Source organism: Quercus suber, unplaced genomic scaffold, assembly GCF_002906115.3.
Source record: "Quercus suber isolate HL8 unplaced genomic scaffold, Cork oak 2.0 scaffold_612, whole genome shotgun sequence".
Classification (NCBI taxonomy): Eukaryota; Viridiplantae; Streptophyta; class Magnoliopsida; order Fagales; family Fagaceae; genus Quercus; species Quercus suber.
The window spans coordinates 325678-342372 of record NW_027070055.1 but is presented as its reverse complement, the minus strand read 5'-3'; the positions used below and the strand labels follow the sequence as shown (position 1 = coordinate 342372).

The following is a 16695-nucleotide window of genomic DNA, read 5'->3' as shown; positions in this document are numbered from 1 at the left end:
ATCTTCTTTTTTGTAACAAAATCTAATTAAATAAGTAGTTTAGTTAAACAAATTTAATTAGTTTTGATGAAAATACATTTGAAATATTTTAGCAAAATCCAATTAAATTAAGTAGGTTCTTTTGATAAACAACTAGGGAGATGCTTTTTGTTTAGTCCCACACTCCACTTACATCTTGATCTTTTAAAATATAGGCGAAAAGCACATTTTAGTCCCTACATTTTCAGGCGATTTCCATTTTAGTCCCTAAATTTTATTTTTACCGCTTTTAATCCCTATCCTGAAAAACGCTTCCATTTTTGTCCCTGCCGTTACTCATTTAACAGAAATATCATACGTGGCAAACGGTCCAACAGTAAATGCTGACGTGTCTATTAAAATAATATTAAAAAAAGCTACATCAGATAAAAATAATATTTCAAAATGCCACGTCAGCAATTTAATTTTTGAAAAAAAGCCACCTCAAATAAAAATAATATAAAAAGTTATAACCTAATTATTTTTTTTAAAGAAAAGAAATTAGTTAAATTAATTTTTTTTTTCCTTTTTTTTGGAAGAACATGAAGAACGTGTTCTTCATTTTTCTTCCCACAAACCCAGAAAATCATACACCGAAGAACATCAAGAACCCACAAACCCAGAAAATCATACACCGAAGAACATGAAGAACGTGTTCTTCATTTTTCTTCCCATAAACCCAGAAAATCATACGCCGAAGAACATGAAGAACCCACAAACCCAGAAAATCATACACCGAATGAAGAACGTGTTCTTCATTTTTCTTCCCCACAAACCCAGAAAATCATACACCGAAGAAAATCAAGAACCCACAAACCCAGAAAAATCATACACCGAAGAACATGAAGAACGTGTTCTTCATTTTTCTTCCCCACAAACCCAGAAAATCATACACCACAAACCCAGAAATCAAACCACAAACCCGAAACCCAGAAACAAAATCACCAAACACCCACTGCCGAGAAACCCACAAACCCAAAAATCAAACCACCCACTACCGAGCAATTCATACCCAAACCCAATACCTAACTCACCAAACACCTAAACAAAAAATCACCAAACACCCAAACAAAACCCAAAGGCACGACCACCACCACCTCAAATAGAACCCAGCCACCACCAAAACCCGGCTACCAACGAAACCCAGCCACCAAACAAACCCAACAAGCACCAAATCTTGCCACCAAATTGATCCAGCAAGCACCAAAACCCACCACCAAATGGATCCAGCAAACACTGAAAAAAACCCACTACCAAAGCCGGCCACCGATTCAACTCCACAACCGAAACCCACCACCGAAACGCCACCACTAAAACCTAGCAACCACCGATTCGATCCAACCAAAACTTAGTTAGATGAGAAGAGATAGATGAGCGAAACATGTTGTGAATAGAGAAAGAGGAATGGGAAACATAGAAGAGAGATATAGAGGGAGAGATGGAGAACTGTGAATAGAGAGAGAGGAATGGCAAACATGCTTTTTATTTTGTAAATCTGAGTGATTTTATGGTTTTGGTTGCTAAGAAAATGCAAGAAAAGAAAAGTAAATTTTTAATTTTTAATTTTTTTGGCAAGCTTAGTTGGGAAGAAAAATGAAGAACACGTTCTTCATGTTCTTCCAAAAAAAAGGAAAAAAATTAATTTAACTAATTTCTTTTCTTTAAAAAAAATAATTAGGTTATAACTTTTTATATTATTTTTATTTGAGGTGGCTTTTTTTCAAAAAATTAAATTGCTGACGTGGCATTTTGAAATATTATTTTTATCTGATGTAGCTTTTTTTAATATTATTTAATAGACACGTCAGCATTTATTGTTAGACCGTTTGCCACGTATGATATTTCTGTTAAATGAGTAACGGCAGGGACAAAAATGGAAGCGTTTTTCAGGATAGGGACTAAAAGCGGTAAAAATAAAATGTAGGGACTAAAATGGAATCGCCTGAAAATGTAGGGACTAAAATGTGCTTTTCGCCTAAAATATAAATACTTTTAGCATAGCAAATAGATGGAAAGATTATTATCTCTGTTTCAAACGAGCCAGACAACACTGTCCCTGTGTAAGACTAGGAACTTGGTTCACATCTGCGGTTGTACTTTTTTTTTTTTTTTTTTTTGGGTGGAAGTGTGTACTCATATATTTTTGTTGAGATAAAAAAAGATATTCAAAATACACAGAATTATTCCCTCGAAATGGTCACTATACCATTTCCTTGAAAGAGTCATTCTCAACTCCCTGTAGTATAAAGTAATGGAACTCACTAGATTAATATAATTTGCTCAAAGCTTGACAAAATGGGCATTGATTATTTTATTTTTATTCATCAAAAAAGAGGGGAAGAGGCATTGATTATTGGAGATGTGTAGAGAATGAGGACATGAGAAAAGAAAAGCATCTGATAAACTTCAAATGAGGTCATTGGTCCCGTGTGCTTAATTATTAGATGATTAGTATAAGATAAACAAAAGTATTGTGCTTTAGTCATACATCATTATCATCATCATCATCACAAAGTATGGAAAGACAAAAAACTGTGGACAAACCCAACAGCATCACCTATTTATCAATTCAACAAAATCAACTCTACAAATATCTAAACCTTTCAAGCCATCCTCTTTTGAGGAGTATTAAAAAGTAGAGGTAAAAGCAAACAAAGAGAAAAATAATAAGTGAGAAAATACCAAAACAGGTTCACAATTTTCTAGGAAATTCAAGTACCATCCTTGTCTGTGATTTTGGAGTACCAATGATACAAAGATTTACCCTTGTGAAGTTTGGCATTTTCATTTTATGCTTTTTTTTTTTTTTTTTTTTTTTTGAGAGGACTTTTTATGCTTCTTTGAACACTAAGCAAAATTAATGGTGAAGCAGGATTATGGTTCCAATTTATCCATTCCCTCCTCCTCCAAAAGCATGTGCTGGGAGCGACATTCGCTGCTACAGAAGGCTTTCTCACCTCTGAAATGAGAATAAGATCAATTAGATTCTCCAAAACTCGCTTGCTAGATTGTGTTTCTATCAAATTCATAAAAGAAAAACACCAGCTAGCTCACTTTCACTTGTATCAAACATGTAATTAAAACAGATAAGAAATCTGAATCAACATAAACAAGGCAGCAATAAACGATTAACAAATCCAAATCAAGATCAGACGCATAGTAAAATTATGCCACTATCCTATCAGAATAAGAATAAATGTTCCAAAACATTCCCTTTAAGAAAAGAAAAAGTTCATAACTTTCACAAATGCACATGTATGAATTGAGAAGTATCTAATCCCAAATAAAAAGAAAAAAATTGGACCAACCTGTACATGTAAATGTCCTTTCCCTGACCAAGATTCTTCTTGCAAGAGTAACAGAAGCTGAGAAAACTATCAGAAGGATAGCTAGAAGACTGGCCAGTGAAAAACCCATTTCGTTTTCTTGGACCAGAGAACCCAACAACACCACAACAGCTCTCAACAATGCAATCCTCAAAAATATGAGTGGTTTTTGGGTTAGGACCATGGGATATCACACAAGTATAGTCTTCTGAGAGCTCCATTTCACTAGCAGAGAGAAAGCCAGTGAAAACCCGTGAAGAATTCGGAGTCTCCATGCCCGAATTCGCAGACCCGAATGCTGATTTCTTCACTGGTGACTGAGAAAAGCCAGAAGAGAAAGAACCCAGTTGAGAATTCCTAGTCTTGATTCCAAAATCAGCAGGGGATTTGGGAGATTCAGTTGGAGAATGAACATAGTTTGCCTGAGGAGGAATCTGAATCTTAAGCTGAGAACCAAAAAGAACCATTCGGCTTTCAGGTTTGGATGGTTTTGGATCAGATGTTTCTTCATTGAGAGAATCAACAATGGCCAAGCCAAGACCCTTGGGGTCTAAATTGTCCCAATGGCGTTTAGTTTCAGGTTCTGGGGTTCTGGGTGTGCTTGTTTCAGACCTAAAGGGGTTTCTGAAACCAGAGAATGGCTTGCTATCGAGTATGGAAGTTGGACTCATAACAACCTCGGATTCAAAAAAAGATTTTGGAGAGGAATTTGTGAAAAACCTCGGAGATGTTAAGAGAGAGGAAGTGGGTTTCCTGTATTTGTCTGTTGGAGATTGGAGAGAGTTAGTGTCTGCCATTAGAGATTGCTTACTACTATTACTACTACTACTACTTGTTGTTGCTCTTGATCTTTTTCTAAGCATAGCTCCAAATCTTATAGCCACACTGCAGTGAAAAAAGACCCAAAATTAGAACTGAGAGATAGAAAAAGGAATATTAATTAGAGAAAAGAGTTATAGTACTGTTGTGACTCACCTGAAGAAAGTTAAGATTTTTCCTATATATTAAAGAATATTGGAGTAAAGAGCGGTTTTAGTACAGTCAAATCCACCATTCTGAAGAAACCCAGAAACCAGAAAACCAAAAAGGGACTCCATGAATTGTAAAAAACCCCAGTCTCTGCCTCTCTGTCTCTGTACTGCTAATAAACTTCTGTGACCTCCATTTTCTGAAGACTTTGAGAAACCCAAGAAAAAGAAAACTTAATGGGAAAGGTGGTAACTTTTTCCCCGACTCTCTCGCTCTTTTACAATAACTTCCTCTCTTTCTATTTTGCTCAGCTTCTATTTCTCTCACAACCGACATGCAAAGAAACTCTCACCAGTCATGATCAGATTTGCATGCACTAGTACTAGACACAGCATAAAAAAGAAGAGGCTTTGTAATTTTGTTCCTTTTAATGGCTCTTCTGCTTTTCTTTCTGTCCCTTTTTTTTTTTTACCTTTTGTATTTTGTGACTGCTACTTCAGCATAATTTAGTTTCTATATCAGAAAATCAAAATATACAAGGTCTTTAATAAAATAAAATAAAATAAAACAAAATTTTCACAGGTGTAAAACCAATTTGAAGAGTGAAAATTAAACCAACCAAACCTTAAAAATAAAAACCCAGCATGAAAAACCGAGGAAGGATAAAAAAAATTTTGGAGAGTGATTATTCTCTCTCTCCCTCTCTTTTTTTTTCCTTAGTGGGCTGTCCTTTTACTGTGCTTTATTTGCCACTAACTCAGTTTCCATCATCCAGTCCTGAAAAATCGCCATGGTTTTGCAGAGGGGACAGAGACACTGAGTGAGAGAGAGACAGAGAGAGAAAGAGAGAGGTGGGTTTCTCTGTGTGTGAGAGAGAGAGAGAGAGGGGTGGTTGGGAGAGATTTTAAAGACGCGTGTGCATGGGAATCAGTGGGTTTGATAAAACCACCCAGTCCTGTCCAGTAATGGCAGTTTCTTCACGTCGTTTTTTTAGCCAAGAATTACTCTCTCCTCTCTCTCTCTCTCACTGTGTGATAGAGAGAGAGAGAGTGGAAGTATACATTTGATGGATCAGCTATCTCCATCTCTCAGCATTAATGGACGTGTGCGAATATAAAAAAAGAAAAAAGAAAAGAAAAGCGCATGGTCGAAGGCTGACGAGGCTGGCATACCGTACAGAGCTTAATCAATCTCTACTCTTTTAAATGGGTTAGCTTAGCTTAGCTTAGCTTAGTTCTTTTATGTGCCTTCTCTTCGGCTCAGCTTCATAGCTTGGAGCAATTTTACTTTTTTTTTTGATTTTTATTTTTTTTTTTTTTTATTTTATTTTATTTATTATTTTAGAGATTATATAGGATGGGGGTATAAATGATTACGTCGAGTGAAATGACAATATATCTACACAAATGCAATCCAAAATAAACTAGAGGCATGTTTGGTGGTATTGTTTAAACAATAATTTTCATTGTTTAATTAACATAATACGTATTTTCATAATATTTTTTACTTACATGTATTTTCACAATATTATTATTAAAATAACATTATCAAATGGATCCTAAATCACTCAGGTGACAGATGTTTGGCCTTAATTTCTCTAATAGTAAAATTATTCATTTTTACTATTAGAGAAATTTCTCTCTCTTATTTATGATTAGCGGAGATATGATTTTAATTTAACTTTCATAATTCTTGTCATTTTTGGCATTAGGGCTTATGGTCAAGATTGCACACTCAAAGTGAATAAAATTACCTAGGTGTTATAGGTGTGATATCGACTTAAATTTCTCTAACACTTAAGTAAGCCGCATTTCTCATATTGATAGGTAAAAGCAATAAATGGGGTAATTTTATCTCCTATCTGTGACAGGCGAAAATAAGATGTTAATATAATTTTTAGAATACTTCCATTTCTTCATAAATCTTGTCGTTTCTAGCATCATGGGAGTTATAGCCATGACTGGAGGTTGGTGGCGTGATTTACGGATCTCAAGTCTCTTTTGGACGCAAATCTAGGAACATATCTCGTAATCCTATGATGTGGTTAGAGCATTCACATCAGCTTGTGCATAAATTTTTCCATTTTACACATCAAAAACCTACTTTTTCTATTTTACACCCTTATTTTTACAAGACACCCATATTAGTTTGTCTATTATACACATTTATTCAAATAAAATATTAATTTTTTTGCCACATAGCCATCGACCCACACCCACAATCCACACTAGTATCACACCGGAATCCACACAACCCACCGGCAGAATACCAGAAAAACAAAACTCACACAATCCACACAACCCATAAAACCCACCGGCGGAAACCCAGAAAAACAAAACCCACACAATCCACACAACCCACAAAACCCACCAGTAGAAACCCACACAATCCACCGGAATCCACACAATCCACAAAACTCACTTATCAAGATTGATGCCTCGCCTTGAGCAACAAGATCGATGCCTCCGGTGGCGATGGTGAGAACGAGAAACAAGATCGACGGTTTACATTGACGCCTTCGGTGGCGATGGCGAGAACAAGAAACATTCAACCCGAAACCCATTGATCAAGCCCATTCAACCCGAAAACAACGAGAATCAAAGGAATAAAGAGCGATCGGCGGCGATGGCAATCGACGGCAGTGACGATCAGCGGAAGCTAGAGGAAGAAAGATTAATGAGAGGAAGAAAGATGGTTGAGATGAGAGAAAGAGAGAGTTGTGCACCTGAGAGAAAGAGGAGCTGAGAGTCAGGTACAGAGAGGAGAGAGAAAAAATTGTTAAAAAATTATATACACATGCTACAGTGCCCGTGTAACTTTACACGAGTACTATAGCTCGTGGATAAATTTGGAAGACTTTACACATTTTTAAATGGACTGAGGTTGGAAGTTTTGTGGGTTAAATGTGTAAAATTCTTCACTTTTTCTATTATACACGACTATATAAGAGCTGATGTGAATGCTCTTAGTCATTTAAGAAAGGACAATTTTCGACACCATCACTATAAAAGAAGGCCCAAAATTTATATTTCAAAGAAGGTTTTAGGTTTTTAATTTTGTTAATTTAAATCTCAAACTTATGAAATCTTTTCAATTTAACGTTTATGTCCATCTATATTATTAATTTTTCTAAGCATTGAAAAATTCATAGTTGAAAATCATTGATCAAACTTCGTATTTCAATTATAGCTTGTTCATAAATCAATTTAGCAACCACTAAACAAAGAAGGTAAAGAGACAAAGTTTCGTTTGTAGTGGTAGTTTTACTTAGAATGAGAAAGTAAAACAATGAATCTTCAATGTCAAATGTAGGGACTCAGTTTGGGTTAACCTTGAGTATGAATGGGTATTCAGCCTAATCAAGTCCAAACAATCAATTTATAGAGAGTGGGTTAAAGGTTTAGGCGCTGGCCGTCGTTCATTAAGCATGAACCTTTATTTATAAAAAGATACTTAGGGTTTCTTTACAACTGGGAGGATGCTCCTCGGCCATGGGCCGAGGAAGCCTTTTTCTTCTCTTTTTTCCTCCTCCCTTTTTTACTTTACTTGCTTTCTTTATATAGTCTTCATCTTCCTATCTCCTTATTCTATCTGTTGATCATTCATTTGCCTCTCTTCTGGCCGTCAGTCCCATCAGAGGCCTTATCAGTACTCGAGTGGTTCACTCTGATCAACGTTGCCCTGCTAAAGGGTTATATCCCCATTAATGCGGTCATGGGGGTTAGGTGAATGCATTAAATGCGAGGGTGACAGCTTACATTGGGCCTGATCTTTCCCGAAAATCACCCTTGTCAGGCCGAGGATGAGGAGGTCCTCGGCGTGGATTGGGAAAAGAGGCTTTCCCCAATTTAGCCTTGAATAGTCAGTGTTCCTCGGCATGGGTCTTGGGCCTGCTACCCGATGGGCCGAGGCTATCAGGCCCACGGGCCCCACATCAGAAAATCAAAATTGGTTACCTAAAAGAATCACAAATTTTTATCAATAATTTATCATGTTTCTATATTTCATTCCATCCAAAGTAACGGAGATGGCTAAAGGCTTCATATTGAATTGATATAATTAAAAATTTAAGACCTAATCTAAAACATGGTATAAACTTTAAACTTTTTTATCTTTTTATTTTTAACCATAAGCTCATCATTTAACTCATTTATTCCAATAATTAATATTAATATCTCGAGTATGTATAAGAAAAAACAAATGATACCTCGAGTATGTACTGGCAGGGCGTGGAGGCCACCTACCAGTATACCATTTCAACAATAGAGAACCTAATTGAAGAATCTTGCTCTTTAAAGAAGATACGCTTTAGGTAGATCTGGGGTTATATACTTATATATATTGAATATTTATTTGACGGTGAGAATCTTTGGAAACGTAGAGAAATGACATTGTTCAATCATGTATAAGTGCTATATAGTTTATGTTTTCCAATGCATTATTTAGAAGTTAGAGATTGGTGGTGGTTCTAATTGAGGGTTTTGGCATGAATTACCTAACAACCAATTTCTCTTTGTATTCAATTTAATATATTTGAAGTCATTCTCTTCAATGAATATTTCTAGATACCGATAGGAATGCTTGTGTAAGTAGTGAAGAGAATTGGTTGCAAATCTACCATTTCCAATTAGTGATTATAGAATAACTTAAAAAGTTATGTCTTTTTCTATTAATTCTTTACTATATTTGTATAGAACATCTCAAACTCCAATTCAACCTCTTTTTTAATTCTTTCATATGTGTGGCAGTTGATGTATCTATATTACAAAAATATTATAACCAACCCTTAGTCCATTACTAATATTATACACTTACAAAATGATTGTTTCTAGATGCTCATGTGAATGATTGTATAAGTGAGGAGGTTTGGTTAGAAATGTACCATTTAAATTAGTAATTAACTAATTATATAACATATTGGTAAGTTATGTTTCTATATTTATTTATTTGTATATAATATGGTGGAAATATACAAAAAAATAAAATTTAAATAAGGAAATTTTCTTAAAGATAGGAATAGTCTCTGTTAATGAAAATATGAGAAAGTCATTTGAGATAGTTTGGTTATATTCAAAGAAAAGCAATTGATGCACCAATGAAAAAAAAAAAAGTTGAATCAAATTAAGGGAGCAAAAACATGTAAAGGAAGGTAAAAATTAATATTAGTAGTAGTGAAAAAAAAAAAATGCCAATGAAGGAAGTAACAAATATTATGATTTCAAGTAGATTGTAAGGGATAAAAAAAAAATACATGTGATTGATCTTGACTAATACGTTGAGCCATAGCTAAGCTAACTCTAAAAAATTTGAAGCTTGGGTGTTATTATTTTGTTACACATCGAATTCCCTTCAAATATCTCCCGATTCCTTCATAATTTAGTCTGGAAGTTGATACTTCTATATCATTATGATCAACCATTCTTATAATAACAAAATGACACATTTATGAGTTAGTTAATTGGAAAGACAATTAGGGTAATGGGTTTTGGAATTTGGTTAGATCATAGATTTTTACTCCTATTGGTATAGTCTGACCAATTGTGATACTGTACAATTATTTTATATTTTCATGAAGGAACAAGGGTTGGATATATAAGTTCAACATTTTAATTATTGTCATGTTCTGTCAAGAAAAAAGTGTCATTTTTATTCTCTCACTTGTGTTTATGTAGCATACGCCTGTACACAGGTCGGTTCGGGGTTAGGTTTGTGACAACCCGGAATCGACCTGATTGGGTCTACCATTTTTGGACCTGCTGCCGACCGGTACAAGGGGTCGGTTCGGGTGGTTGGACCTCCCCGGAGACCGGTCGATTCTTGGTCGGGGTTGAAAGTTTCAAAACTATGTCGGAATCTAATGAAATCCATCGGATTTGTACCAAATCGGGCCAGAGGTGCTGAGATTTGGCCAAATCTTGACGAGATCTCGTCGGATCTCGAAGAGATCTGGCCATTTCTTGACTGATCGGATTAAAACCATCGGTGAAATGCTCCTATTGATGGAAAACGATGACTTTTTCCGGTGTAATAAGGTTGGATCGATTTTTTTCGGGTTTTCATGTTCAGACCCATCAACCTACCAGCCGGTCTTGGGTTCTGGGGGTGGCGACCCACTGCCAACCCGTCACCAATGTCGGGTTGGCCGATTCTCGAATTGAATCGGTCGGGTTGGCCGGGTGGGTCGATTGGCGGGTTGGTTTGGACACCCCTAATGTAGCATTTCTCTTCAAATAATTTTTGTTTCATTCTTATTGAATGCCATGTCTTAGGGATCTATTAATGAAATGAATAATATTACAAATTAGACCAAATCAATAATATATATTTTTTTTCTTTCTTGTTCTAATGTAGATATATATATATATATATAAATTACAGTTTAATTTATTTTTAATATATTTTCTATCATCTAATGAACTAGTGATCCTTTCATTATTGCATCTAGTACAATAAGTTTGCTAATGGCCTATGGACCAAATTGCATGCCGTAACACATGCTGGTCTATATATCTTAAAAGACTTGGTTTAGGTCCAGTGTATCCAATGCACTGGACCTGGTCAAATGGTGATACGTGTTTAAAATTGAACACATGTCATCATCTTAACAGGTTTAGTACTACTGGACATTAGACCTAAGTTTCACCCTATCTTAAAAGATCATTTGGAATGTCACTATTAATATACTCTATGTTTTGTTATGAACTTATAGATGATTTAGATTGGCAATAATAGTTGTACGGCCCCCGCGTCGTACCCTATATTGGGCCTTGGACCCTGGCCTGGGTATATGGCCCATGAGGCCAATCCCCTTATACCCGGCAGCCCACCCCGGGCCACGCGTACTGCAAGCCCGAGCCTTGCCTGTTCATCGTTTCTCGGCAACACCTTCCCAGGCAGTGACAGATATTTGACTCTCGGGAAGCCCCGCGCTGTACTTACCCGGCCGTACCTCGGAGAGCCACCGCTGCCGAGAACTATCGTAGAGGTGGGAACCAAGTTCCAACGCCACCCTCACAGTTTCCCACTCCTACCTGACCACCCACTTACGATCGATAATAGTGGACCGCCGGTTGCACTCGTTGACAAGTAATTATGACCTCTCCACTAAACTATGGACTATAAATACAGGAAGTTTTGAGAAGAGAGGGGTTAGAGAATGGACGGTAAGAAGAGTGTATGCAGAGAGTGAGCAGAGAGAGAAGGTGACCCAGACCCACGAGGAAAGAACAGAGAGGACTTAAAATAATTTTTGTTGTGGTGTTGCCTAACCTTATCACAAACCCACATGCTCTTCATGTACCCATTCTTCACAACTTTCTATGGCCATCATATTCGCCCTTTTCCTGTTTCCCTTCTTTCTACCATGGTTATCAAGAAGACTTCAAAGAATTGCTAGTAAAAAGACAGCTCCACCTGAAGCTGGCGGCGCATGGCCTTTGATTGGCCACCTCCACCTTTTAGGAGGATCACAACCACCCCATATAACCTTGGGTAATATGGCTGACAAGTACGGACCAATCTTCACTATCTGCATGGGTGTGCATCAAACTCTAGTAGTTAGCAATTGGGAGATAGCCAAAGAGTGCTTTACTACCAATGACAAAGCCTTTGCCAACCGTCCAAAATTTTTAGCCGCAGATCTCTTGGGTTACAGCAATGCCATGTTTGGGTTCAGCCCTTATGGTCCCTATTGGCGTCAACTACGCAAAATAGCCACGCTTGAGGTCCTCTCAAATCACCGCCTTGGGTTGCTCAAACACATTCGACAAGCCGAGGTAAGTGCATCTATAAAAGACATATATGACCATTGGGTCAAGAATGATAAAGTGTTGGTGGATATGAAAAGATGGTTTGGTTACACAACTCTAAACATAGTATTGAAGATGGTTGTAGGAGAGAAATTTAGTGGGGCTGTGACCAATGTTGAGAATGAAGAGAATGATCAACACCGAAAGGCTTTGAGAGAGTTTTTCGATTTCACTGGGGCATTTGTGTTGTCAGATGCAATACCGTATCTAAGGTGGTTTGACTTGGGAGGGTACGAGAAAGCCATGAAGAATACAGCAAAAAAATTGGATCATATGGTTGCAGAATGGCTAGAAAAACATAAGCAAGTGAAGATTTCAGGTGAAGTGAAGGGACGCCAAGACTTTATGGATGTGATGTTGTCCAATGTTACAGACCATGATGATGAGACTTCAAGTTATGATGCTGACACAATCATCAAATCTACCTGCCTGGTAAGCCACTCATACTCCTATTTTATTAATTCAATGACGGACCTAGCTGAGGTTGCATCACTCCTATTTTATTAATTCAATGACGGACCTAGCTGAGGTTGCATCTGATGAGACTTTTTCTTATAATTTTTTAATTTTTAGTGCCACATATGTTTCCTGTTAATATTATGCATTTAGAATTTATAATTAAATAAAGTAATTTGCAAATCAATAAGAAAGTGACCGTATTTTTTAAACAATATTTTAATGGAAGTTAAAGTTGTATTTTTTAAAATATATTTACATTTTTGAATAAATAAATGAGAATTCCAAATAGAAAAAATCCCTTAAATAATAATATAGAAGAGGAGATAAAGAATAAAGAAACTAGAACTTTAAACAACCTACGTATTCGATGAAGATAACAAGAAGATAAAGTGGTGGTCAAGTGAGTAGGTTAGCAGTGGGGTAAGTGGGTAGTTAATAGAGTTTTTTATTATTATTATATTTAATTATTCATTATGTAGTTGTAGAGAGCCATGTTGTAGTCCTAGGTGAGGAACTTTTTTTTTCTAAGGACTTACATAGTACTGATAATTAAACAAAATATATAGTAATATACATAATATTATATGTGGGGGGAGAAAGGCCAATCTAACTTAGTGGGCCTAGAGCTCCATGTAAGGATTATTGTACGTTCGAAGAGAAGGAGACGGTGAGAGCAAGGCCCATCCGGAAGAAGGATACCCGAAAAGAAGGATGATTGCCGTCCAAGGAGGCTGCCTTCCGTCCGAGGAGATTTTATTCCTCGGACGCGAATAGTACTTGTACGGCCCCCGTGTCGTACCCTATATTGGGCCTTGGACTCTGGCCTGGGTATATGGCCCATGAGGCCAATCCCCTTATACCCGGCAGCCCACCCCCGGGCCACGCATACTGCAAGCCCGAGCCTTGCCTCTTCATCATTTCTCGGCAACACCTTCCCAGGCAGTGACAGATATTTGACTCTCGGGAAGCCCCGCGCTGTACCTACCCGGCCGTGCCTCGGAGAGCCACCGCTGCCGAGAACTATCATAGAAGTGGGAACTAAGTTCCAACGCCACCCTCACAGTTTCCCACTCCTACCTGACCACCCACTTACGATCGATAATAGTGGACCGCCAGTTGCACTCGTTGGCAAGTAATTATGACCTCTCCACTAAACTATGGACTATAAATAGAGGAAGTTTTGAGAAGAGAGGGGTTGGAGAATGGACAGTAAGAAGAGTGTATGCAGAGAGTGAGCAGAGAGAGAAGGTGACCCAGACCCACGAGGAAAGAACAGAGAGGACGTTAAGTCTTAGCGAGAAGAACGACCCAGAGTAGGAAATCCAAGCCCACCATACAAATAAGTTGTGAGCCCAAGTGAGGCCCAGCCCAACGGGTTTCGGTATTGAGCACGCACAATTGGCGCCGTCTGTGGGAAATCCTACTAAGCAGTGGTTCCGCTGAGACTTGTTTACCGGAAGATGTCTGCATGTAACGCAGAGAGCGTCTCGGCAGGATCTTCCCAGGGATCCACCTGGCGGGAACGGAGGCAGAAGAGACGCGAGGATCTGGCTTACGAGCAACTAGAAGAGCGATCCGGTCTTGGAGAAGGGTCCTATCAAACGGGGAGAACGACATCCCATGCTTCCCGGCACAGACAGCCCGACGCCAGGGATGAGGAGCTCGAGCGGCTGCGGAGGTTAGCACAAGAGCTGGAGTTGGAAGCGAGGAATGAGCGCCGCCGAGTGGGTCAAGACGACCGAGGGGGAAGGCTTGATGCCGAGGAAGAGAGACGCGGGATGGGGTCGAATCAATCAGGATCCCACCGCCGCAGGGAGCGTTCACACTCGAGGGAGTCCCGTTGCCGACGAGACCGCTCCTATTCAGCGGAATCTCGCCGAAGACGACATCGCTCTCGGTCACGGGAGTACGGGAATCGGGGCTCGGGCTCTCCAGAGGGACGGCCGAGGAATGCGGCCATGGATGCAATGAGCCATGCGTTGCGTAGGGCGGCTTGGTCCCCATTTTCAGCAAACATTGAGCGAGCACCAATGCTGGACAGATTTACATGACCGCCGTTCAATTCGTACGGCGGGAAAACGGATCCCGTGGAGCACGTCAGGCACTACATCCAGATGATGTCTCTCCATACCCGGAATGACGCTCTGATGTGTAAAGTTTTTCCCTCCAGCCTAGGCCCCACAACTCTGAGGTGGTTCAACGGTTTGCGTAAGGGCTCCATCCATAGTTTCCCCGAGCTTATACAGGAGTTTGGTTCCCGTTTCGTGATGTGCAGCCGAGAACAGCAACCGGTGGATGCACTGCTGTCTATGAAGATGAGGGCAGGGGAAACCCTCCGTGATTATGCTAGCCGGTACTGGGAGCTCTACAACGAGATTGGCGGAGGGAACGAGAAGATTGCCGCAAGCACTTTCAGAATGGGATTGCCTTAGGAGTCGGGGTTGAGGGAATCATTAACTAAGAAGCCTCCCGAGGATATGAGGTAGTTGATGAGGCGCATTGAGGAGTACAAGTGACTAGAAGATGACAGAATGCAAAGCAAAGGCAAGGCGCAGGTGACAGATCGTCCTCGGCAGAGCGATTTTCAACAGAGGACACGGGGAAATTTAAGGATTCAAGAACCAGTAGCACCGGTAGGGGAGGTGAACGTGACGTTCAAGGAGCCCGTACATAAAATTGTGGATAAGATCAAACACGAGCCGTATTTCAGATGACCGAACCGGATGGCTGGCTACCCTACCAGAAGGAATCAGAACCTTTACTGCACCTACCATAAAGACCGGGGACATACCACCGAGCAATGCCGAGTGTTGAAGGACCATCTCGGGCAGCTGGCCAAGGCAGGGCACCTCAAGGAATTTGTGACGGACGCTGGGGATCGAAGAACAGTGCATGGAGCTCCAAACAGAGGGAATCCCCTTCCGCCCCCTCTTGGGGTAATTGATGTTATTCACGTCGCCCCGAGGGGTGTTTCAACGGCAAAGGCGAAGGGGGTGTTGACAGTGACATCTGTGGAGGGAAGTACGGGCGTGCCGCCCCCCGCAAAGAAGAATAAGCCCGCCCGAGAGCCGATCGCTTTCGATGACAGTGATTTGGAAGGAACCATTCAGCCGCATGACGACGCATTGATAGTCACAGCGAGGATTGGCGGCTTCGTGGTGAAGAGAATAATGATAGACCAGGGAAGCGGGGCGGATGTTATGTATCCGGACCTATTCAGGGGGCTCGGGTTGAGGAAGGAGGATCTGGCGAAGTACACTACTCCCCTGGTTGGGTTCGACGGGAAAATGGTGACTCCCGAGGGGCAAATCTCTCTGCCCGTAAACATGGAAGGCAAGGAGATAATGGTAAGCTTTGTCACAGTTGCCTCATACTCCCCCTACACGGCGATTCTTGGGAGGCCATGGATACACGCAATGGAGGCTGTCCCGTCCACTCTGCACATGAAGGTCAAGTTTCATACCGATTATGGTGTCACGGTGGTACAAGGAAATCAGCAGGCGGCCAGGCAATGTCTGATCGCCATGGTCGATTGGAAGAAGGAACAAACCGACCTGGAGGATTGGGCCAACCCCAAATGTTCATCGTCGGAGAAGCCTTTATAGCAACTACAGGACCCGCAAGGGGATAAGGGGGTAGCGCAAGCCGAGAGCATGATCAAGGTAAAGGTGTTGCCAGACGAAGACAAGTACTTCCAAATAGGGGAGAGCATGGAGGACCGGGAAAGGATAGAAATGTTGTTGCTCCTAATACGGAATGTGGACGTATTTGCATGGAGTCCATACGAGGTGCCCGGGGTGGATCCCGAATTCATCATGCACAGACTTGGAGTTGACCCCTTATTCACCCCAAAAAGGCAAAGGCCGAGGAGGTCTGCCTGGGAGCATTCTGAGGCAGTAAAAGTGGAAGTTCACAGATTAAAGGAGGCAGGGGTGATTCGGGAGATCTTCTTCCCAGATTGGTTGGCAAACACCGTGGTAGTGAAGAAGAAGAACGGCAAGTGGAGGGTCTGCGTCGATTTCACTGATCTAAACAGAGCCTGCCCAAAAGACTCTTTTCCTGTGCCAAAGATTGATCAGCTGGTGGACGCCACGTGTGGGCACCCTAGGATGAGT

The 16695-nt window shown here is 40.1% G+C and overlaps 3 protein-coding genes across 3 annotated transcripts; 2 read left to right on the top strand and 1 right to left on the bottom strand.

The window, feature by feature from the left end:
- Positions 1-2537: 2537 nt before the first annotated feature.
- LOC111987447 (FCS-Like Zinc finger 8) lies at positions 2538-5381 on the bottom strand. The gene is made up of 3 exons (XM_024019160.2): positions 4320-5381; positions 3327-4229; positions 2538-2977 (listed from the first exon to the last, which is right to left on the bottom strand). The coding sequence occupies exons 2-3, from the start codon at positions 4205-4207 to the stop codon at positions 2893-2895; spliced, it is 966 nt and encodes a 321-aa protein (XP_023874928.1). The 5' UTR covers positions 4208-4229; positions 4320-5381; the 3' UTR covers positions 2538-2892.
- A 6183-nt stretch (positions 5382-11564) lies between these two features.
- On the top strand, positions 11565-12554 carry LOC112023568 (cytochrome P450 CYP82D47; the record flags this gene model as incomplete). Its single annotated transcript, XM_024056180.2, is given in 1 exon segment — positions 11565-12554. A coding segment is annotated over 1 exon segment (922 nt), but the record flags the coding sequence as incomplete, so codon positions are not given.
- Positions 12555-15303: 2749 nt separating this feature from the next.
- On the top strand, positions 15304-16185 carry LOC112023567 (uncharacterized). Its single transcript, XM_024056178.1, has one exon. The coding sequence runs from the start codon at positions 15304-15306 to the stop codon at positions 16183-16185; it is 882 nt and encodes a 293-aa protein (XP_023911946.1).
- The last annotated feature ends 510 nt before the right edge of the window (positions 16186-16695 follow it).